Genomic DNA, 25,574 nt, shown 5'->3' with positions numbered 1-25,574 from the left:
TGCACCAGCAAGCAATAGGATTAACGGCAAGCCACCAAATACTCTGGAAAATATAGAATGTATAAAAGCTGGTATTATACCAAATATGAAACAAAACTAGAGGCCCACCTATTTAAAAAAAACGTGCAAGGCCTTCAGTATCAGAGGCATTAAATATATGATGAATTAGGTCCCCAAAAGTTAGTGGGAGATTCGTATTTACCAGTGACTGCATTTCACTAGACGTCCTGGCCACCTGCAATTCGAAGGTCTCTCGAGCCGAAGTGAGAGCCTCTTCTTGTTGGAATAGTAGTGCTTCAAGTCTGCTTAGTTTATTGAAATCGGTTTTCAAAGTAGGAATGGAAGGCCACAGCAAAATATCTACAATACCATGCGTTGCGGAAAAAAAACATTGCTGCAACAAGTAACTTGTTCAGAACACTTACAATGTATGGTATGCATGCCCGTAAACCACAGCAGTTGTGGTTATTAAGGATAAGATAACTTCCGTGAGTGTGGGAACTATGGAAGGGACTGTACCTCCTTTTAGAAAACAGGCCAAATTAGGTGACAAAACGTTGCAAGCGCCATGCAATTTAACTTGATGGCAAACCAAAGCATGTCCCACTGTGGAATCACAGTCCTCCCCAGTTAGGAGAACCTCCTTATCCTCCCATTAACAGGGGAAAATGAAAATTTAAGACCACACTTTCTGTAGGAAATTACTACCGAGGGGTTCAAATCTACAGATTGGGTAATGTTTCATGCATGCAGTGAATTGAAAGAGAGATAGTCAAAGAAATAACCCTGTGTATGAGCCACACAGAGGAATCAGTCTCCACTATAGAAGACGGCAACTGTTCTAATTTCTCAATGTGCAACATAGTGTAGGTAGAATCCTTCTTAGACATTAGTTTCTGTTTATCTGTAAGGTTGAAAGGCAAAAACAGGGCAGTTGTATTTAAATAATCCCATGGAACTTTACCACTTTTTAGCGTTTAAAAAGTCCAAACAAACAGCATTCCAGACCATAGTTGATTTTGACCATGATACAAAATAGAAACATCAGATTGTACAATGTCAATTTTTCTTTTTATTAAGTTTTATATAGCGCAAACTTGACCCGAAGGTATCGGGTATCAGAGCGCTTTACATAGCACCAGCTGCATTACACGAGGACACATTCATTTTTTGTTAGGCATGGGGAGATTAAGTGATTTGCCCAGAATCGCAAGATGTTCAGCATCACTGCAGAGACTCAAATCCGGTTCCCCAGATTCGATGTAGACCGTTCTAGGCTAACTCCATTTCTCTCATCTCAATGATGGAGGATACAATTTTATCAAAGCATAAATTTGAGAAGACAACGTGCTAATACTATTATCTACAACATTAAGGACTTTTCTCAAATCATCTTGATCAATTTGACGCAAGTGGAGAGCTTCCTCCATCTGGGAAAATTTCCAAAATTCATTGTATGCCTCGTAAATAAAACGTTTAGGACGTGGGGATCTAGGAGCCAAATGAAACAGACTGATCAATGTCACTAAACAAAAGAGCAAGATGTTGTTTTACAGATAAAAATGCTGAATGTTGTAAGCATTGTTGACACAATTTACCTACAGAATAAGTAGTTACCGATTGTGATTGAGGGAAGTGAGGGTCAGGTCAGAGTGTAAATCCAGTAGAAGCATCCAAAATTCGTTTTGGACAGCTGTTAGTATGTAGGGGCCAAATCAACCAGACTAATGGATCCCTAGTGGAGGTCTAAAGGAAACCATTCTGCACCACTGAATTTAAGATTTCAAGACTATAATCTGTGTATTGCTGCCAAGTTTCATAAGCACCCAACAGATTGATAAAGAAAGATCAACTGAGACGGTATCAAACATGCCAGATGCAAGGATTCAGTACCCTGCACATGCCAATCCATTGTGCCCCAGATAGATTTTAATTCCACCTGGTCCTTCCAGAAATCACGACCTTTTATTGCCAAATCGGCTATGAATTTGGAAGAATAAATCAACTTAGTTTGAGTTAGCATGAACTTCATGCCGGCTGGTGCATTACAATTGTAAAAGTAAGACCTAGGGTCAGACAGACTGACGCCTGAAAAATGAACAAACTTATTTTTTTGTGTTTGGGAACTTCCCTGAAATGGTGCTGGCCAATTCTCCAATTGGGTATAATTAACACGATTTCTATTAGTGTTTGATTTATGCAAAAAATGATGACCATCATGTAGAGAACAGAATAAATCAGCGTAATTTGCAGAATTTAAATACAAATTCTCAGTTTCGAAAGCAGTATAATTCTGCTTTCGAAACTGAAAACAGTGAATAAACAGCTTTAACATCCCAGTCATCAGAATGCATTCTGGGTGTGATTACATCACCCAGGGAAACGCGAAAGACGGCATCCTGATGGTCTCAGTTGGACCATAAATTTCATAAGCTACCTTGTCCCATACAATGCCTTCAACAGCGGGAAAAGTAGGAATGATAACGGGAGTTCAATCTCAGTTCATTATATACCATGAAGTATGAGGGGCATGAGCCCCATCTACTAAATGGACAGCAGACAAATATGGCCATTCATCAAAAAAGAAAAGACAGTCACAAAGCCCATCCACATAAAGAGAAAAATCATTGTAAGTGCCATCCAAACGAAAGTCCAAGGAGGCACCAAATACACTTTTCGAAACCAAAAAAAGATAATGCAAATTCTGTTTGGGGGGGATCCTCCACCATGGAAATCGAAGAAGAAGAAAAGATGGCTCTGTCCATATAATAACCACTCAAACCCAGGCGGAAAATCAGGGGTTGATCAGGATTAAAGGACGACTGTGGTGCAGCATCAGGAACAGCCTCTGAGGGCTCCAGTTGGGGCAAGGCATAATCTGGATGAACAGCAGTCGAAGTTGAGGACACAACTGGCAACATATCAATAGCTGTCTCTACTTCCGGTACAGGATTCGGTTTGGATGACAGTGTAGTAAGGAAACATCTCTTTTTGGAGTGTTCCTAGGCGCATTATTTAGTATTGGTCAACTGGTGTAGTTTGACATGTTCAATATAAATGTATCGGCTCTCCTTGCGTCCATGCAGCAGAGGCAAAATTACTGTAAGAGTATCCTTCAGTCCAAGAACCTGAACTGGTGCACAGTAGGAGGGACCATATTATTTTGTATTCTCTGTCTTCTCCCAGACCAGGTCACCCACTTTTGGAAGCCAGCCTGTGACATGAATCAGCACTGTGAATGAGAGCAACTGAGTTGTTGCAAGAGAATCTTGTGTCTTTTGTAGATCCTGCAACATGGTACAATGGTTATCTACGTCAATCATCGCGACAGCCACCGCAACGTCTACACCACCAAGGTCGGGCACAAATATTTCAATGCCTAAGAGCATTTCGTATCCGGTCCGCCCCACCAGATATCTTCTTGGGAGATTATTTAGTGCATGTTGGTCTCCATACAAGTGACGTAGCCAACCTCGACCAGCAACTAAAACTCTAGCCGTCAAAGACTACTTTAAGTCACAGTTCATTCGCTCCACTACTGAACTGCCCTCAGGCCTGTATGGCGACGAAAATTGCAGCAGTACCCAATTACATCATTGCATCCTTGTAAGCCTTAGAGGAAAACTCCGGACCGTGACCCGAATAAATTGTGCCGCATGAAAATGTCCCGACAAAGACAAGCAAGTCTCTTATGAAATTTCGAGCATCAGCACTATGTTGTGGACAAACCCAAAGGAATCTCGTGCACCTATCCAATGCAACTAAGATGTATTTATAGGCAGTGTCTGTCGACAAAGGGCCGCAGTGATTAGGATATATATAACCAAACGGATGGTTCGATATGTATAGCTGCGCAAGTGGCGGGCGTGTGACAGTAGACTGTTTTATTTGTTGACAAATGACACAGGACAGAACGTAGTTGCGGGTCTGTCGGTACTGTCAGGGACTGTCTGGGACACAGTCAGGGACTTGGGCAAAGACTGGTGACTTGGTAGAAAATGAAGCAGAACAAGCATTTGCAATGCAACAGGTCTCACATTTACGCGAGTTTGAGCTATTGGCATTGTAAATGACAATGCCTTTCATTTATGTTTTAGTTTTTGAAACATAAATAAAACGCATTGTCATTTGCAAAGCCAATAGCTTAAACTTGCGTAAATGCGAGACCTATTGCATTGCAAATGAATGTTTGATTGGCACACATCATGGCCTTTTAGCTTACTTTCTTGCAAACATATCTTTCTGCGGCTGTGTGTTTCCTCATGGAGGGTTATCCCTGGGGCTCTCTGTATACAGACCATGCACAATAAAGTGAAAGTGGTGTTATGCTGTTTATTGGGCTTTCCTGCAGTTTCATTAAGAAAGGGTGGGGGTCATTGTGACCTAATGGCCAAATGTGTATGAAGGTGAGGAGTTTTGGGTAATCTGTGGGGAAGACTTCCTGTGACCTTTCACCTTACCTGCGTCAGTGTATCTGCATAGGGTCTTAGTAGGCCTTGTGCCGTATGAGGTACACCGGTGCTTTCATATGAGTTAGTGAAGCGTTCAGAACGCTGCTGTATGATGTGTAGGGGTCTGAAAGGATTTGTTCAGGGAAGTAATAGCTCAGTAATCTAACATCACACATACCCAGTATTCTTGTCTCTTCCTGTACCTCTGTCTCTAGCTTGGTATCCGGTCTCTAACTGTCTCTCCCTGTACCTCTGTCTCCAGCTTGATATCCTGTCTCTACCTGTCTCTCCCTGTACCTGTGTCTCCAGCTTGGTATCCTGTCTCTACCTGTGTGTCTAGCATGTTGTCCTGTCCTGTCTCCCTTCTCGAGCAAATGTGGGTTTTCCACTGTGTAAAGTTTGCTTCTGGGAGGTTTGGGACAGATGGATCATGTCGACAGATACACTGACAGACACAGCATGGTTGTTGGCCTGCAAATAATTAGGCAGAGAGGTACATGCCTGCCCAAGGACAGAGCAACATGGCGAGGGATAGCTTTGCTGTCTGTAACTGAAAAAGGATTGCTCTGCTGTCCGTGTCAGGGGGCTGGTGGCTCTGTTGTAGATGACGAGGGACAGCGCTGCTGTCTGCACTGAACAAGAGAAGAATTAGATGAGCGAGGGATAGTTCTGCTGTTTGTAACTGAAGAAGGATTGCTGTGCTGTCAGTCTCAGGTGGCTTACAATGAGGGTCAGCGCTGCTGTCTGCATTGGCGTGTGCAAGGCCAGGCCGCCGAGGGGAGACGGATAAGTATAGACCTGGCAGCACAGAGGTGATGCGGCTGATCGTGCAGCAGAGGCCAGGATCTGTTGTGTGGGCGGGACTGCAAGCCAGTGAAGGAGACGGCTGCAGGTCACTGCCCAGGTAGAGGAGAGGAAGAGTACATGTGCTTGCATTCAAGAGGCCAGCACAGGTTTGTCTGAAGCACGATGTCTCCCCTCCCTCTAGTGGTGACATGGTGGATGTGCGCAGGAATACCGGCTGAGACAGAAGAAGCTTCTCCAAAAGCCCAGTGCAATAAATAACAAGGAGGAAGAGACACGGCGAGACGACGTGCGCGTGCAAAATCTGCTGTCTGGGAGTGCACATCTCCTGCCTCCCTTCGGACACAAAACCGACAACAATAGGCCTCGCCAAAGCGAGCAACGCATGTGCTGCATCACTAGGCGAGACCTAAAAAAGGAGTACAGCACTGCCCAGGATCACACAGGAAGTCAGAGAAGAAAAGGGATCCACAAAGGGTAAGCATGCATGAAGGATCAAGAAGGCTGAGACTCAGAAAGGACAGGCACTCATGGGGCCTGATTCACAGAACTGACTTAAGACAAAATCCTAAACTTACTACCATTTTGGTATTCACAGAAGGCACTTACTCATTTTGGTATTCACAGAAGGCACTTACTCATTTTTGTATTCACAGAAGGCACTTACTCATGAGTAAGTTACTGAAAATGAGTAAGTTACTCAAAAAGAGTAAGTCACTCATTTTGGTATGGCCAGAAGGCACTTACTCATCAATGATTAAGTGCCTTCTGTGAATACCAAAATGAGTAACTGTCTTCTGTGAATACCAAAATGGTAGTAAGTTTAGGATTTTGTCTTAAGTTAGTTCTGTGAATCGGGCCCATGAGGCGGTTCAGCATTTAGAATCACTACACAGAGGCCAGATGTGCAATACACATATATATAAAACATTAAAAATAAAAGGAATGTGGGGTAAAGCAGTCGGGAACTCCACACAGTAAGACTGAAGTTCAGTAAGTTCCTCACCCACAACTGCTGTTCCAGATACTGACTGCAAACACTCACATATAGGATATGCATGCAAAGGCAGGGTTTGTGGAGCCGATACCCATGGTGATGTTATAAATGTAACTCAAAGACAATACTCACAGTGAACAAGAAACACCACATAGGTTATCAGCTGGGCCCACGGATCCTGGTGATCAAACAGGAACATGCAAGGCAGTAACAGCAATTGGGTAGAACAAAATACAGGCACAATAGACGAGCTAGCAAGGAGGAGTGCTTAATAGGAACAGAAGACAGGGCCCACTTGGCAGAAAACAATAAACATACAAGGTAATAGAAGCAAGACAGCAAGAATAGCAAGACAGTAAACTAGGAACTGGAGTCAAGGTAATGGGGAGAAAAGCCGGGACTGGAAAAGTATACAGAGAAGGGGAGGCTACAAGGGATACTAGAATAGTGCTGGATCAGGAGTCAAGATAAAGTAGCACTGAAGGCTGTGCTGGAACAAGACGATAATTTAGCAAAAGCTCAAAAGTCAAGGTAGCACTGCAGGCAGTGTCAATTCAGGAACAAGGGAAACTGCTGCAGCTCAGGAACAATGTATACTAAGGCTCAGTAGTCTAGGTAGCACTGCAAGCAGTCCTAATTCATGAACAAGGAAAACAGCAGCAGGTCAGGAACAAGGAATGCTAAGGCTCAGAATTCAAGGTAGCACTGCATGGTTCAGGGGCAAGGGAAGCTGCTGCAGTTCAGGATCAAGGAAAAACTAAAGCTCAGGAAACACTGGAAACAAGGATATAAAAAGGTCTGGAAACATTGGAAACAAGGGTCGGTCTCACCAGTACACAGCTACAATGACCAACCCTGGACTGAAGGGAGCTGGGGCTTAAACGAGCTCACAGTAAACACATGCATCAGGTGTGAGCAGGCTAGCAGCAGCCAGCCACAGGTGAGCTGAATTCCTCCACCCATTCTTGGCCTGCAGGGGTAAAGACTAAGCAGTGAGCAAGGAATTCTAGGTAATGGAGTTTCAGGCATGAGCAGGATGGCTTCCACAAAACCCGGCATGGATTGGTAAGGTATGTTAATTCCCAAACAGTGTCCAAATGGCTGGAAGTCAGTCTGTACGTGAAGGGGAGGGTCTGGAAGGTTATGAGAACACTGGAGAGTTCCACCATTCAGCCCCCTGGTGGTGGACACGAGAACGCAGGGAGCAAGCTGTGACAGTACACCCCCTCCAAAGATGGGCTCCCGGAATCTGGAACTGGATTCCAAGCCTTTGCTACTAAGAAGTAAGTTAATTTCCATCAGAGATGTAGGGCAAGATACCAGAAGACTGCAGGAAAACTGTGTTCCTCTGAAGGGTAGGATAACAGGCTGCAAATTAACAGCAGTATTGAAGGCAGAACCTGGAGAGTCCAAATCCAGTAACGGGGGCTTAGGAGACTGAATCAAAGGTGCTTCATGTTTTTTTGATGACAGGCTGCAGTAGCACTCTGAAAATGAAGGAAGATGAAATATAGCTTCAAAAGCAGAAAACGGATTGGCAGGCGGCACAGAGGCCAAAGGCAAACTGGCTAAAGACAAAGGAGTCCACAAGAAGCAGACCTGAAGTTCTGGCCTTGGAGGAAAACATACAGAAGACTCACATGCAAGAGACTTTGGAAGCAGATATGCCGGAGATCCAAGCCCTGGAGGCTTATATGTTGAGAGTTTTGTCTCTGATGCTGGAGATTCAGAGACTAAACATATATGTTCCGAAGGCAGGCAGCCTGGAAGCTCTGGTTCCGAAGGCAGGCAGCCTGGAAGCTCTGGTTCCGAAGGGAGGCAGCCTGGAAGCTCTGGTTCCGAAGGCAGGCAGCCTGAAACATCTGGTTCGGAAGGCAGGCAGCCTGAAACATCTGGTTCGGAAGGCAGGCAGCCTGAAACATCTGGTTCGAAAGGCAGGCAGCCTGAAACATCTGGTTCGAAAGGCAGGCAGCCTGAAACATCTGGTTCGGAAGGCAGGCAGCCTGAAACATCTGGTTCGGAAGGCAGGCAGCCTGGGAGCTCTGGTTCGGAAGACAGGCAGCCTGGGAGCTCTGGTTCGGAAGGCAGGGAGCCTGGGAGCTCTGGTTCAGAAGGCAGGCAGCCTGGGAGCTCTGGTTCAGAAGGCAGGCAGCCTGGGAGCTCTGGTTCGGAAGGCAGGCAGCCTGGGAGCTCTGGTTCGGAAGGCAGGCAGCCTGGGAGCTCTGGTTCGGAAGGCAGGCAGCCTGGGAGCTCTGGTTCGGAAGGCAGGCAGCCTGGGAGCTCTGGTTCGGAAGGCAGGCAGCCTGGGAGCTCTGGTTCGGAAGGCAGGCAGCCTGGGAGCTCTGGTTCGGAAGGCAGGCAGCCTAGAAGCTCTGGTTCAGAAGGCAGGCAGCCTAGAAGCTCTGGTTCGGAAAGTAGGCAGCCTGGAAGCTCTGGTTCGGAAGGCAGGCAGCCTGGAAGCTCTGGTTCGGAAGGCAGGCAGGCTGAAAGATCTGGTTAGGAAGGCAGGCAGCCTGGATGCTCTGGTTTGGAAGGTTGACAGCCTGGATGCTCTGGTTCGGAAGGCAGGCAGCCTGGGAGCTCTAGTTCGGAAGGCAGGCAGCCTGGAAGCTCTGGCTCGGAAGGCAGGCAGCCTGTGAGCTCTGGTTCGGAAGGCAGGCAGCCTGGGAGCTCTGGTTCGGAAGGCAGGCAGCCTGTGAGCTCTGGTTCGGAAGCAGACAGGCTGGAGGCTCTGGTTTAGAAGTCAGACAGGCTGCAATCAATCTCTGATACTGAAGTCAAATAGGCTGGAAGCTCTGGTTCGGAAGTCAGACAGTCTGGAGACTCCAGTTCTAATGGCAGTCTGGCTACAGACTAAGGCTCAGATGGCTGGCAGGCTGGCTGCAGGCTCGGGCTCAGATGGCAGGCAGGCTGCAGGCTCAGATGGCAGGCACACTGCAGGCTCAGGCTCAGATGGCAGGAAGGCTGCAGGCTCGTGCTCAGATGGCAGGCAGGCTGCAGACTCGGGCTCAGATGGCAGGCAGGCGGACGTTCAGAAGGCAGCAGGGCGGCTGAGGACTCTGAAGCAGCAGGCAGGCTGAGGTCTCTATAAGTAGCAGGCCGACTGAGGATTCTGGATACTCTGCAAGAAGACAAGCTGATGGCAGAGAGCCACAAGGATGACAAACTTTAAATTCTGGGAATGGCGATAGCCCGTGAACAGTAGATTCCCTGTTGTCAATACTAAAATCTTCAGTTCCTTGGCTCATTAAAACACATTGAAATCATTTCTTTAGGATGGCTAAGAAAACTGCTTAGCTTAGAGTCTCTGATGACCTGACTCCCTTTACCATTAGACAGTTCATATATCTTAGTCAAAGGAAACAGGTCAGAAATTACTTGGTCTTTGGAAATGTTTCCAATTTCCTCTGTATTACAAGGTGTTACAGATGTACGAGAGCATAGAGTATAATTTCCCAACGTCTCAATATGTGGTGTCATGAAAGCGCTAGAGCAAACAAGGGGTCAGGATTTTGTTCCTTCTCAATTAGGAGGCTGACTTCAGTTGCAGCAGTTAAATCAAGTGTGATCTGAATCACAGGATATTTTCACATCAGGGTATAAGGGTCACGAGTTCAGGTTTTGTCAGTATGGCCTGCCTGCGGGTTACCTCTGAGATAGAACTGACTTCACTATCAGGAAAAGAAAGCAAGGAGATGTTTTGTGTTTTGCCTAGCATTTGGGGTTTCTCAAAAGTGAAGGGACACATCTCAGAAGTAGTGCATAGATGTGATCTAACACTAGAAGACAAAACACCAGATGAGTTAGAAAATTCTGACTTCAAACACATACTTTGAATAACTGCACTGTGAGACAAGGTACTATGACTTTTCTGAGTGGAATCTGCGTGATCAACCACAGTATTATTCACAAAATCGCTGGACCAGCCCTCAGGGGAACACAAAAGAGAGTGCAAAGCTTCATTCTCCATGCTAACATAGAGGTGGAATAGTGATCTTGTACAGGGGTGTTAGATTGCCGCTTGAACTCTGGGTTGTAGTTTTTTAACAGAGTCTAAAAATTGGATTCTATTGTTGTAATTCAAGAATCTTAAATGTAATTATATCCTGTGAAAACTGCAGATCTTCCTCTAAGAGGACAGTGGTAGACCTGGCAACTTCACAACAAACAACAGTTACAACTTGGATTTTGTTCAAACTGGCTATTAGCCGCCTGTGTCATAGTAGGTCTTTTCTCTCTTTTGTTAAACTGATTATTGTTTACTTTGAATGTGGTATTTAAGAAGGTCCCTTTAGTATTCGGGACTGTGATCTTTACTGGACTACAAGACTGGGTAACATTATTTGAATGGGGAACAGAGTTTATTAAATACATCTGCTCTTTCTTTGGTTGTGTGGTTGAATATTGTATTTTACAACCACTTACAGTAAACATGCTAGAATCAGAATTCTTCTTCAGCAAACTGAGTATGGTATCATTCTCCTTTTGCAATTCTGAGACAGGCATTGAATCTGCATCAGAACAGAAGATGAAATCAAGATCTGGCAAAGAGGTGTTTGAGAGCCAATAAGTAAAATATTCAGAATGAAAATGTCCATTTCTCATAAGAGGATTCATTGTTTCAGGACTAGGGTGAACATTTGTGGAAATGTACCCCCGTGAGGGCACACTGGTGCAGTGTCACCCTCTCGTCCACGGGTCCAAAGACTAACAAAAGAGAGAACAGCACTGGAGTGCAGTTAAACAAACCAAGTTTATTAAATGCTCATGAGCAGGACTGCGTCCGAACAACACCCTCAAGTGTTGTTGGAGAAAGTACACTAAATTCACAAACCATCGTCCTTGTATACAATTTTGTTGCAATACAAGCATGTGGACAGAAATGGAAAGAGGACGTTTAGACACAGAAATAACTATAAGCAAACAAGGGCAGATGGATGACCACTTGGTCAGCAAATAAGGAGGGGGAGCAGGAATGTTTATGACAGCAGTAAAGGGTCAATAGATATCCTCTAAGACCAGGTGCACCGTCAGCGACAAACCTCCCAGCACGTACCTTGCTTAGCCATGTCGAAAGAGGTCAAGTAAAGTTGATGACACAAGCAGGGTGAAAAGGTGAACAGCAGAAGACGAAAGAATTACGAAGGAAGCTAAATGGATGCCACTGCCAAAATGGCGGTCGCTTACGCCAATGTAAAATATTACACGTTTCCACACATTCTCAAATTGTAAAGTAGACACTAAATAACTCTCATTAGTGGGCACAGGTGAACTGCCCTGCACAAACTTAAATGATGCACTACTGTGTTTCTTTCTTATACCTCTCATTAGGACACACCTTCAAAATGTTCAAACAGAAATGTAAGAGAAAAATAATAACTAACTGAACGCAAAGAAACCTCACAAGGGACCTTGGAAATGTGGGTTGGTCATTCTGTCCGGGACTGTTTGGAACACAGTCAGGGACTTGGGCAAAGACTGGTGACTGGGTAGAAAATGAAGCAGAAAAGGGAGTACTGCACTGCCCAGGATCACACAGGAAGTCAGAGAAGAAGAGGGGTCCAAAGGGGAAGCCTGCATGAAGGAACAAGATAGCTAAGACGTAGAAAGGACAGGCACTCATGGGGCATTCAGAATCAGTATACTGAGGACGGATGCGCAATACAATTATATTAAACAACATTAACAATAAAGGGAATGTGGGGTACACTCAGGAGCTCCACGCAGTAAGACTGAAGCTCAGTAAGTTCCTCACCCACAATTGCTGTTACAGATACTGACTGCAAATACCCACGTATAGGATATGCATGCAAAGGCAGGGTCTGTGGAGCTGATACCTATGGTGATGTTATAAATGAAACTCAAAGACAATACTAAGAGTGAACAAGAAACACCACCTAGGTTATCAGCTGGGCCCACGGATCCTGGCGATCAAACAGGAACAAGCAAGGAAGTAAGAGCAATAGGGTAGAACTAAATACAGGCACAAACAGACAAGGAGCTAGCAAGGAGGAGTGCCTAACAGGAAAGGAAGGAATTCACAGGGGCACACTTGGCAGAAAACAAGTAACAAACATACAAGGTAATAGAAGCAAAACAGCAGGAAAAGCAGCAAGACAGTAAACTAGGAACTGGAACCAAGGTGATGGGAAGAAAAGCAGGGACAGGAAAAGGATATACAGAAGGGGAGGCTACAAGGGTATACTAGAATAGTGCTGGATCAAGCGACAAGAAAACAAAGTAGCAGTGAAGGCTGTGCTGGGGCAAGTCAAGAATTTAAAAAAAGCTCAAAGGCCAAGGTAGCATTGCAGGCAATGCTAATTCAGGAACAAGGAAAACTACTGCAGCCCAGGAACAAGGTATGCTAAGGAGTCAAGGTAGCACTGCAGGCAATGCTAATTCATGAACAAAGAAAACAGCAGCAGGTTGAGACAAGCAATGCTAAGGCTCAGAAGTAAAGGTAGCACTGCAGGCAGTGCTAGTTCTTGAAGAAGGGAAACTGCTGCAGTTCAGGAACAAGGAATAACTAAAGCTCAGGAAACACTGGAAACAAGGGTCAGTCTCACCAGTACACAGCAACAATGATCAAACCTGGACAGAAGGGAGCTGGGGCTTAAAAGAGCTCTCAGCAATCACATGCATCAGGTGTGAGCACGCTAGCAGCAGCCAGCCACAGGTGAGTTCAATTTCTCCACCCATTCTTGGCCTGCAGGGGTGGAGACGAAGCAGTGAGCAGGGAATTCTAGGTAAAGGAGTTTCAAGCATGAGCAGGATGGCCTCCACAAAACCCGGCATGGGTTGGTAATGGATGTCAATTTCCAAATAGTGTCCAAATGGCTGGAAGTCAGTATGTACATGAAGGGGAGGGTCTGGAAGCTTATTAGAACACAGGAGAGTCCCACCGTTCAGCCCCTTGGTGGTGGATACGAGAATGCAGGAAGCAAGTCATGACAGGTAGAAGCCACGCCACCAGTAACGCTGCTGCAGAAACCCCAGCATGTGCTGAAACCATGCCCTCTTGCGCTGCTATGATCAAAGGAAGTTTGCGGTTCTCATTAGGAATCAGCAGATCCCCAACGGACGGGACAGTAACTATTGGAACTTGTTCTGGGGACAAACGATAAGAATAGTTGGACGGGAATACTTGAAAGAACCTCCTCCCATCCTTAGTAGCCGCTATGGCGGCCAGGATGTTATTATCAATTTTTGTCATTGACCTTGTAATTGCTGCTACTGAACATGTGGCAACTGCAGAGTTGGCTGCTTTATCAGCCAATGAATTGCCTACAGCATGTGCTCCCACACGCTGATGACCAAGAGTATGTATAACATGTGTGAGTGGCAGGCTTTCCTTGAGCGCCGCTACTTGAACCCAAACCGTTTTATGCTTAATTGTGCTATATTTGGTGTAGCGAAAATCATTCCATGACAAGAACAAATTGTCATTGCATGATTGCACACAAAAAAGGAATTGCAGAGGAGGAGCCTAGCCCGCAACCATGATGGCCGCCTGAACCCTCGGCTCCGCCGACCCTCTCGCTTTCCTCCCGTGTCGCTACTCATCCTGCAAGCTATCCTGCTCCTCAACCGATTTTTCGGATCCGGGAGGTGACTCTGATCTCAACGCTGTGCTTCCCGGTGTGCACCCAGCGGGGGAAGCGAAGCGGCGCCCTTGCCTCCTCCTTTGCGTTCAATGGCGGCGACCGGGTCTCTCTTCCTCGGAGACGGCCGACCCTGATTACTACACCAGAGGCCATTGCAAATGGGTCGGAGCCGACCGGTGGATAGTATCTGCTGCACTGTGCTTTCCGCTGCAATTACCCCGTCTGCTCCGCAACGCTTCACGCTCCGAGGTTAATGCGGCTGTGAGTGATACAAAGTATCCTTTCCCCAGCTCGTAGGAGATTTTCCCAGCTTTCTCGATGCCCAGCGCTGTGGTGGGTGCCATTTTGTATCGAACACTCGACATTTGAAATTGACGACCCCGGGCTGCTCCCGAGTATACGAGCGTACCCCGTCACTACACTGGACTCGTGTGGGTGTTGGAATGGAGTGTGCTGCCCCTGTGCCCCCGGCCCGGCTCTACTGTGTGGAGTGGCGGCGAGATGATCGGCTGTCCGCAGGGGAAGTCGGCGGCCAGTCTCGAGGTTTCCTCCATGTCTGTGTGCCTGGCGTGCAGGGAGCTGCTGCATCCCCTTTTCCTGAGGAACCATTGCGGATTGGCGATGTTTTGGGGGCTCTAGGTGAATTGCGTGCTGTCTTACGTGATGATGCCCAAGAGCTGGGGGACCGATTGGACGCCCTTTTGTCCACTATGCCCTCGACTGGCCACGTTTGCTCTAGAGTGCGGGGCACTGTGCCACACCCTGTAACCGACTGCCGTGGATTGCCTACCCAGATGTACACGGAGGCACTGAAGGTACAGGATCCTGATTCTGCCGCGGAATTGACTGTTTTGGTTGGGGAGAGCCCTGATGTTCGTGGATTTCTGCGTTGGCTGGGGAATCGTCTACGGACATCATGTCCGGCAGCTCCTTTGTGGTCTGTTGGCGTGACTCACTATCTTCTCCTGGGACTGCTATCACTGATTTGTCCGGCCTATCTCGGAGGATTGTTGCTATGTGTTGTTTCCTTTTGTGTTCACGTGGCACACTTGGTTTCGAGTTGTACAGACTTTGGTGGACGATCTCCTATTCTGTTGTGGTCATCCCGTCCGCTCGCTCTGTTCATGATGGCCACTATCCAGCTGGACCTTGTCGACACATCGGACCGTAAGGGGCAAGGTTGAAGAAGTTTTCTCCTTTTGATTGCTGATGCTCGTTATGCTGGGACTATACTGTACACACGGGGTAGCTACACGTTGATTCTATGTCGGTCTGGGGGTCCGGGGATGGCGGCCATGACTGCATATGTTGATTGTTCTGAGTATATACGTTTGGCCCTCCTCCGGTTCAATATTATTCCTCTTTTTCTTCTTTCTTTATTGTTTCTTCTCTATTTCGGGTACTCTTTTTGGGGCGACAGACACACTGTTAGGGGGGGGGTAGGCCATAGCCTCTGCATGTGTGTAGGGTGGGGGTGGGGGGAGGGCTTTATTTTGTCAGTTTTTGTTTCTATGGGCCTTATTTCTCTTTACGTTCTTATCTTTTTCTTTCTTGCTTTTTCTGGGTCAGTGGGGTCGGTTAGGATTAGGTGGGTAGCGCTTGGCGTGCGATGTGTTTTGTGCCGGTTTATCCTTTTGTTCTGTTCTTATGCCGCCATTTTGATTATTTCTCACTGCTTGCTCGGAATTCTTCTGGTACACGTTGCCCATTCATGTCTTCGGTGGACTATACGTGCTCTGATCCTTCTCGGTTCGTATGCTTTCCTATAAATTTAATTATAAAAACCTTTAAAAATGAACCTTAAATTCTCCTGTTTTCTCGGTAGTACCTGCATATCCGGTGTAACTCAGGTTGATTGTTCTTTTGTACTTTGTGCTACTGAGTTGCGGTATAGCTTGCTACAATGCTCATAAATATGTCTAGGCCGGCCGGATGGTTGTAGGCCCGTATTTGTTTTATGATACTGCGCAATAAAGGTTTTAAAAAAAAAAAAATTTAAAAAAAAGGAATTGCACACTATTAGAGTGCAGCTTGTTGGATCAGCAAATTCTGGAGTCAACACCAAAGCACGCAGCTCAGCCAATTGAGCTGTACAGTCTCCTAAAGACAGTGTACATAATACAGAAGATTTAAACTTGACGTCAACCATTGTACCTGCGACTATCGCAAAGGCGGCCAAATTGGCATGCTTTGAGCCTACGACCTACCTTGTGAAAGAGAGCGCTCTTTTAGAATCGCCATCTGTACAGCAGTAAGGATTTTTTCAGTTGGAGAAAAACGCATCCCAGCTGAAGTCTACAAGTGTGATTAGTATGCAATGGGGACTGTATCCCCTTCATTGAACGTCAAGTATGTGAACCCCACTGTACCTGGAACGATTCATATGACTAAATTTGTAGTATTGTCAAGTGTTAACAGGAAATTTGCCGCGAGCATATCTGCTTGCAGAGATCGAAGAATCTTCGTATGTTCCCGGAAGCCAGCTGGCAGAACTAAAGGTTGGTTGTATCAAAGCATGGATTGGTTTGATATGCTGGACATAATCAGGTATCTAAGTACAAGCGAAATTCAAGAAACCCAGTAAAGATTGTAACATTTTCAGAGTAGGAGGAGGCTGCAATTGAGCGCATTTCTCCAAGAATGAGGGGCCAAGCCTCTACATTCATTGTTGAGTTTGTAAACTCAAAAAGATGACTGTCAAACAGGCAATGTGTGATTTTGCAAAATTAAATTTGCACCCTAGGTCGGCAAAAGACACGATGCGATCAACATGGACTAGATGTGGAATCAACTCATCATCTGTTAAATATATGTCACTCACATAAGAGAAAGCATTTGGGTCTACATTGTGTAAAAGTGAGACCACGCGTGCTGCAAAAGCCCCTGGACTGTTCTTATACCCCATAGGCAAGCGTGAAAATATTTTTGACTGCCGATTCCAGTGAATGCGGTCCAGTCACGGTTCTCTGGAGCCAGAGTGTGACTGTAAAAACCACCGGAAATATCTATGGGCGTCTTATATCTTTTGCGTACAATGTTATTGACCAAAGCAGAGCTGTGCACGTTTTCTAGTGCAAATGTACGCACATGACTATTCAAATTCCTGTTATCCAATACTATATGATAGGAGCCATCCGGTTTCACGAACGGTAAAAGAGGATTATTCATTGCTGAAACACAGGGTTCAATCACACCCTGATATTCAAATTGGTTTAGTATTTCGTTAACAGGAGCTTTGGCCTCACGTTTGATGGCATATTGAGCTTGTGTCTGTGGCATAGAACATAAAGGCATCTCATGTGCCTGAGAAAATCTTGATTACGATACACAGCCGGCGCCACCAATGTTTGGCCTGGTACTTCTTCCCGAGACCCCGAAGTAGCGCGTGAGTTTGGAAAACAGCCATGACAACGCGGGGGTTACCCCGCAATGCCATTGCAACGCGGGGATTACAGCGAAAGTCGTTACAACGACTTTCGCTGGAGGGCGCTGTTGGATAGGGAATAGTTTAATTTTCTATCCAACACCTTCCCTACTGTCAACGTGGGCTGGAGTTTGAATAGAAAATTAAACTATTCCACTATCCAGCGCCCTCCAGCGAAAGTCGTTGTAACGACTTTCGTTGTAATCCCAGCGTTGTAATGCCATACAACCGTTTGTCCACAATACCCTCCCACTAGTATCGGAGACGTCCGTGGTGCGAGGGACAAACCTCCTATTTTTTAGATATATAGGTTTTTCAAGCTTGAATTTTAAAAGGTTCAAATTACAACCCGGCTTTGACCTACCTTTTGGCTTGCTATATTAGTCATGGCTGTTAATATTACAGCACCGAACCGCACAGCTGTTACAGCACATTTGACCCAACACGGAGTGCCCATTACGGGGGCGGACTTTATTTTTGTTGTAGAGGCAAATGCATGGGTTAAAGTTCCGGCTGTGGACGGTAATGATCAATTCTTTCAGGAGTATGTGCTAGGTGTAGTCCCTGCGAGGTATTGTCCCTATAATTTGCATGAAGTTCTGTTGTCGGCATGGCAACACACTATTTGGTTTAATGGCGCCCTTCCTCACCCTGTTACATCGCTCCGTCTCGCCCCATTGCTAGAGTTGGGTATGAGACTGGTGGGGGCATTCCCTGTCGTTTCTGATATGATCCTAGCGAATCTAAAATGGGAAACAGTAAGCTTACAGGGGAGTCAGTTCTTAGAGGCGGTTCCTAATGTGGTTAACCCAGGGGAATTGCTGAAACTTATAGCTAACGCATATAAATCCTTAGATCAAAATAATTTGGGAGTTAAACCTTTTACTCAAACTCAGCAACAAACTAAGCCCCAACCTGAAAAGGAGGGGAGACCATTCTTTTCTAAAAGAAATTGGAGTAAGAATAAACAGCAGCAACGACAGAAGCAGAATTTGTGTGCTGGTTCACCGACCGCTATAACTTCTGAGCGTAAATATGATTTGCGTGACCGCACTAAACTAAAGGCCCCGGAACAATGTCTGAGCAGCTCTACACCCTCGGCTAGAAACAGGAAGCACAAGCGATTTTAAACTATCAGCTTATTTTTTCTCCAAGTGCACCAGAAATTAGGAAAGAGTCCGCTGTGGCCACTGCAAACTGTCAAATGTACTTCATGTCTGGCAAAAATTTCAAATTGGCTCATTCTCGTGGTACTCAAGAGCTACACATACCTCACTATACTGTATGTATGCATGCATGCATGGTAAATATGACTGCTGGGAATCTTGCTCTAATGTTATCTGGGCAGCATGTATGCTGATCCTGCATTGGTTACTCTCCCTATGCTGAAGCCAGCTTTGGAACATTCCAGAAAGAGAGGCACATTCAAATATGTGGCAAAGTAGTTGCCCCATGCTCTGAGCCATTCATTTTTAAGAATCTCTAATACACACTGCCCGTCTGTTCTCAATTGCCCTTCAATGTGCAGTGGTTCAAGGATGGATGTAAAACTGGCCCACAGCACACATGTGCACATATAATGAACAAGCTGAGCAAACACCTGCCAGTGATTTCTAAACTGGTCCTGTTGTTTCATATGGAGACCAAACCTGATGCATGGATAGTTTGATAAAAAACAGTCCTGGTTATGCTCAGTTACATTCTTGTAATGTTCAACTACAAGAGACAGACTAGACTCCCTTTAGGAGTGATGGATTACCTGCTTGCGCATATCTACACACACCACGTGGCCCTGGCTATATATAATAAAGACTAGTATCGCTGTGCTTCCTGCAGCACTCTCCACCAGGGAAGCAATTCATCTGCATGCTGCCACTATCTCAGTTTGAAATTGCCAATTTCCTGTGATGTACTCAAGCGCCCATGAAACCTGGTCCACACTATTGGAATCCCACACATCAATAGAAAAAAAAACACCATGTCCTAACACAACAGAAAAAATCAAGCTCTTGGCATATATCTATATTAATAACACAAAAACTACATTAATTAGCCATTATTGGCACATAAGAGTGCTCCTACCACACCCTCCTTTGAAAGACATACATATGCATGGCCTGTCTACAATCCTAGAAGATGCTCAAGTGATTTGGAATACATCATGGTGTTCCACAGAAAAGTATCACACAACATGTTGAAACTGACAAATTAAACTAAACATAAGAACGCAACCTCTTACACTATAGATGGTACATCTTCCAGGGTCGGACTGGCCATACGGCAATCACACAGTGCCCGAGGGGCTGGTCTGATAGGTCAGTGTGTGGGCTGTTTTTTTTAAAGGTTTGTGGGCTTTTAGGTCTAGTGGCAAACTTTCTAAGGTTGATTTCATTGATACTACCACAAACATTGCTTGTAACAGGCATAAATGCACGCAGAATTGGAAGACTTACCAGGACTTTATGTTTATTATTTCGTTTTTTGCATTCCATATTAATGAATGATTTCAAGACCTCAAAGAAAATCACATTTTGTCCTTCGGGCACTGCCCTTTCCCTTGTAATAACGTTTTTCTGGTGTTCTCTTTTGGCCATTTGTGGTTGCCCCACAAACCAGTTGTCTTCAATGGGTTTACATCTTCTGGGGAATTATTTTACCTCATTAGTGCCAAATTAACAACCAAGTAAGGTAGTAAGCAACTGGAAGATGACCAGTCAAGCTTTCCAAAGGGCCACACAGGAACACATGACCACACATTTTTAGTAACTCTAGCCGCACTCACCATCTCATGGGGCGTCTTTCCTTCATTCTCTTGAACAGAAATACATGTCTTTAACTAGAAATTCAACTCCCTCTTACAGCCCCTTTCCTTGGACAAAATTAAAATTGAGCAGCTACATAAAATATAGCTGTTGTTTAGAAGACGCTGCTACTATATGTACTTATGGGAGTCTATGCTACGCAAGTGGTTAACTGGAAGGATGACCTGTACTTTCTGTTGATTATTTTGTTTTTTGTTTTTTGTATTCCATATCCTGCCCAACCACATTACAATACAACCCAGCTAACACCTCTCGCAGAGATAAGACCTACTTACACCTGTCACACATTTTCCTTTTAAGGCACTGAGAGCAGCAGTGACTCACCTTCTGCCCACTTTGTGACAAAGATATGTCCAAAGTTGCCAAATGTGGCAACTCCGTGCTCGAGGCAGGGTAAATTTTGAGCACTTTGGATGAAATACAAAAGGTTACTTTAGTTTCTTTATTTTTTTGCCAACAGGCCCTGAAATTTAGACTGTTAATCTTTGTAAAGTGTGGCGGGCCTGTGAGAGTATAGTTTCAGAAAACAACATTATACTCCCTACAGTACACTGCAGAGTAAGTTTATCAGTATAAAGCATCTGAATTAAGTATTAGTATAAGATAAGGGCATCAGTGTAGCATAAGCTGAATAAATGTAAGTGAATATGGTGGTATATCAGAATATCTACTTAGACTAACATTACACTGCACAACACTACACACCACTCCATGACACACCATTACCACTTGACTCAACTCTACAGCACTCTACTCCATAATACTACAATCTACTCAACTTTAAAACACTTCACTCTAGGCTCCTTTCAGCAATAGGTTTTAGCCATAATGAATAGCAGCCAGACTAATGTACAACAGGGCTAACATATTGGCCAAGCCATAGGCAAGACTTATTGACTATGCCAATGCTGGTTAGACTAAGCTGTTTCACCAGGATTGAAATTTGTGAGCTGAAAATAACTAAGCATCTCTGCAACAAAATCATTAAGCCATTGAGATTTCTTACATAAAATACAAATACATCCCAACCTTACAAGCTATGCCCTTCAGTAGGTACTGCTATTTTAACATTCAAACATGTGGGCAGAGAGAGCAAAAAGATCTCTCCAGCAAATGCAATGCATGAACCGCCGGAGTTATTTAACCAGTTACCATGAAACTTGCTGAATAAACACAGATCTCTGCATTAGCCCTGAGCTAGATTAAAATGCAGTCTGTGGCCAATTTAAAAGGCCAAAATAGCTTTGCTATCATATCTTTCTTAGTTACCAATGTCTCTAGCAGCAGAGTTTGTACAAAAAAAGTGCATGATTACTTACTGATAACACTCCTCGTTTATAGCTGAACTCCTTTCTGCAGCCATCCCCAGCCACTGGTTCCCGGAGTAAACCATTGCCATTCCTACCGATTGGGGCTTGGGGGGAGGGGGGGCGGAGGCGACCGAGAGGGAGGCTTTTTGGTCGAGATTTTGGGCTGACGGGCAGGGGCTATAAAACCGGCCCTTTTACAAGCTGTGTCACCATTTTGGTAAGGTGAGAAGCCAGCCGGCAGATGTAGGGGAAGATTAGTTGTATAAATGTTTCCTCCCTCTTACCTTGAAGAACAGTTTGTTTATTACAGGCAGGGTCAAGTTATAGGTTATTTGGTGCATTGCAGCGGTGCATTGGAGGGGAAGTGCAATGTATGGAGTTGTAGCTTGAAGCAGGTGCAAGGCATTTGGGGACGTATTACAATAAGTGACCTGGGGTGCAGTAGGCGTTTACACCCGCTTTGCGCTCCCCCGGTGCACTTGGGTATTATAGAAGGGGGCGCAGACGCTTGTGCGTCCCCTTCCATAATACCGACAGCGCTGGCGCACTTAAAGTGCCAGCGCTACCTTCAGAGGGTGTTCCCTCATTTGCAAAGGGGCGTGCCCTAAGCAAATGAGGGGATTCCTTAGACTCTGCATAAGCGCCATAGTACAGACACAAGTGCAGAGTGATAGCAGCTCTCAGGAGGCGCACTGACAGTGACCCATTTGAAAGGTGGTGCACTGTTAGTGCGCCCCCTGAGAACAGCCCTCTGCAAGTGGTAAAGGGGGGCTCATGGACCCCCAAGAAATCCCCTTGCAGACAGGTGCAGTCACTAACTGCACTCGCCTGCAAGGGATCTCTAATCCTGTTTGAAAGTGCAGACGGGTGCCGCCTGCACCGTGCAAACACTGAGTAGCTGCTCTGTATTTTCAGCGCGAGTTCGCCGTGCGCAAACTATCACAATGCATAATACGGCCCCTGGTTCTATCACAATGCATAATACGGCCATGGTAGCTAGTTTTTAGCATGTTTACAGTTTAACTTTATGGTTGAAAACAAGTTACTCCAGGAGCCAGCAATAAGGTTAAGATAGGAGATAGTTAGGTAGATGTTTGAGAAGTAAAGAAGAGGGTACAGGGTTAAAGGTCAACAGTTAATGACCGAGCAGTTGTTTTTTTTTTTAAATAGTTGCAAAGAAAAGATAAGGGTGGGGAAACCTTAGGGGTGGGGGAGGAGGATATGTAGGTGAATCAATGTATAGCGAGGTGTCGTTTTGTAAGGCAAAAGGGTAATGTTTTGTGAGGTACACCTCTCATCAATAAAGCGGCCCTTTTCACACATATTAAAGTCATTGGGGCAGATTTATGAGGCTCTTGCGCCTCCTTGCGCCGCAATTGCGCCACGTAATGTGACGCAACGGCGGCGCAAACAATGCGCCCTATTTACAACGTGACGCATCTAGGAGATGTGTCACGTTGGAAACCCCTGCGCCATAAGGAGGCGTTCCTGCGCAGGGGGGGGGGGCGTTCCTGCGCAGGAACGCCTCCTAAAAGTGGCTGAGTGAAATCTGAGATTTCACTCAGTCACTTTCTATGACAATTCCTTACGCCTGCTTCATACATTGAAGAGGTGGCCCCTGTGCATTGCAGGAGTCATGTCGCACTTGCGACATGACTCCTGCAATGCGCCGCCCGTGCGCCGAGAGATGCGTCACGCATCTTCACTACCTTGTACCATGGTGCGCCGCATGGGTGGCGGAGCAGTGGCTCACTGTGGCGCACATTAACTGGCGCATCCCTGGGGATGCGCCAGTTAACATAAATCTGCCCCTCAGTGTCTGTGCTGCACTCTTTCGGGCCAAACATATTTGTTAGCTCCGAGTCTTCTAAGGGGTCCGCTGACAAACTGCTGCCCGACTTAAAATCTCTAATGACATTTAGTGGACCGCTGAGATGACTTAGGGAGTTATAAAACTTGCATATAAAACTCTGAGAGATAAAGTAGGGTTGACAGTGACTGGCGTTTTAATGTCTCACGCAGTATAAACATTTAGAAAAATGACGTAAAACTGGTATTTTTCCCTTATTAAAAAAAGTAAATAGAAGGCACTTTAGAATGTGTTATACTTCAACGTCTGCCTCGGTGATCCCTGGCTGATAATTCAAGTAAACAAAGACAGAAAGGCCGAATTTGGACGACTTTATACAACAAAATGTAATATCATGGCTGGGCCTTTGCAGACTCTTACAGCGTAAATAAACAACGGGTACTTTTCTCTGAGAAAGGCGTCAACTATAGTTCAGGTAAAATCCCTAACACAAACGTGCGCATTTGTAGCGCGTCTACCTCAACATTCAACGATCACGTGTTGGTCACGGGGACCCTCCTCAACGCACCCATACGTTAACTTTTCAATGCTGCTCGAAGACGCCTCGCTCCCAATATGAAATCCCAGCCACCCCCCACTCCGCTGCCTTCCAGCCTGTCACTGCTGCTACTTTTCCCAGAAGGAGTGCGGAAAGAGATCCGAGGGGTACCTTCGAGTTCGGCAAAGTGCACGCGCACCTCCCCGGGGCGGGAGACTGTGATTTGGCATTCGCCCCCGCCGGACTTCTTCTGGCTCTGGAAGTAGCACAGGAGCTTGTTCTTCAGCGCCTTGGTGCAGCCCTGGGAGCCCCAGTCCCCCCGCACGAGGACGGGGTACGGGTAAGCTTCGTCTCCCATGTCCGTGTTATCGCTACCGCTGCCCGGCTCGGAATGACGCGAGGAATTGGACTTCCTGTACCGTACAGGACTTTGCAACCAGATGAATCTCACAACGGCGGGTCATCGCTTTCGGTTTCGTTTCTAAAGAACTTCAAGTCGTGTAAAGCGCTGAGGGAGTGTTACTGAGGGTTGTTGCTCTGCCTCGCCCTCGGCCACAGAAGCCCGCCCAAAAAGGGAGGAATAGAAACTGATACGACGATAAATTCCAGAAACTACTATATTCGTAGTGAAAACCGGCGGTCACGGACAGCGCTTGAATTGGGGAAAAATGTCCTCGGGGAAGAAACCATACATTGGAGGTCAAAGTGTGGCAGAGATAAGAAGGTGAAGTCACACGGGACAGAGTCATGTAGAGCAGAGTTTGACCGTCAACGTGTAATTTTTATATTTAAAAGATAACCCCAAAGAAATCGGCAACAAGGACAAAGGTGACACTGAATATGTTTTGCTTAATTAATGAGCCAGAAAAAGGCAGTATTTTAAAATATCTTGTGTGTTAACGGCTCTTGTGTACGGGGTCTTTATGTGCCTGGCAAATTTGATGGGATAATAATGCAAGATATTTATGCTGGTTAATGCACTTGCTGGATAGACCTGTTTGTTGCCTGGTCATAGTTTTGATTCATAAAGTAGCATTTAGGGCTAATGTGCCTGCTGCAAAGGACAGTGTGTAACACACAGATCATAGATTTGTATGTTATGTAGATAGTTCCTTGGGATCCTGTTTTTGACACGTGTTGTGTCGTGGGCCCGCATGCCGCTAAATTATTGACATAGACCCCATTAGTATAGTACTACAAATGGCCTCGAGCACGTGCACCCGGGCCCTTTTATTAGCAGGCTCACGTCACTCGTGACGCCTGTGAGGGATGCATGTGGGGTTGCAAGTGTGCCCACTCCCATAGGGGAGTGGCTATAAAATCTATGCCTGACTAGAACGTGTCTCGCAGGACAAAACATACCTCTCAAATTTTAATAAAACAAAAACTCTATAGTTCAACCTGTAGGGATCAACAGTAACAAAATATACACCACAGGGTCCATCTGAGGTGCCGGGTTTTTAAGAACCCGGTGGTGCCAGGGAATAACACCCGAAGACCTCTGAGTTCTCCCTTGTTCCGGACCACAGAAACACAGAGTCTTCTAGTCGCAGTCAGAGATCAAGTTTTATTGGCAGCTACCAAGTAACATGTGTCCGAGAAGCACGACCACGCGGATCGTGTGTTCTCAGGAGACTGTTCGTTTTTACAGAACAAGCCTTTTCCTTATATACAGAAATAATAGCTGCAAGCAAGAATTCTTGAGTTTATGATATGGCTGTACACATATTTCTACAACAATACAAAATAGTCCGCTGTATGCATTGACTTCACACGAGTGTCAGTAACCTCAGACACCGTCAGAATCATTACCC

The 25,574-nt window shown here is 45.7% G+C and overlaps 1 protein-coding gene across 1 annotated transcript in view; it reads right to left on the bottom strand.

Moving 5' to 3' along the window:
- The window catches only part of LOC144823688 (protein mono-ADP-ribosyltransferase PARP14-like), a 924,605-nt gene extending 900,158 nt beyond the window's left edge, over positions 1–24,447 (bottom strand). Inside the window, exon 1 of the mRNA XM_078682423.1 lies at positions 23,932–24,447. Coding sequence (XP_078538549.1) covers positions 23,932–24,118 — 187 coding nt within the window. The 5' untranslated portion in view covers positions 24,119–24,447. The remainder of the gene's footprint in view (positions 1–23,931) is intronic.
- Between the last annotated feature and the right edge of the window lie 1,127 nt (positions 24,448–25,574).

This window comes from Lissotriton helveticus, chromosome 3_1, assembly GCF_964261635.1.
Source record: "Lissotriton helveticus chromosome 3_1, aLisHel1.1, whole genome shotgun sequence".
NCBI lineage: Eukaryota > Metazoa > Chordata > Amphibia > Caudata > Salamandridae > Lissotriton > Lissotriton helveticus.
The sequence above is the reverse complement of the archived record's forward strand: the minus strand, read 5'-3'. Positions and strand labels throughout refer to the sequence as shown.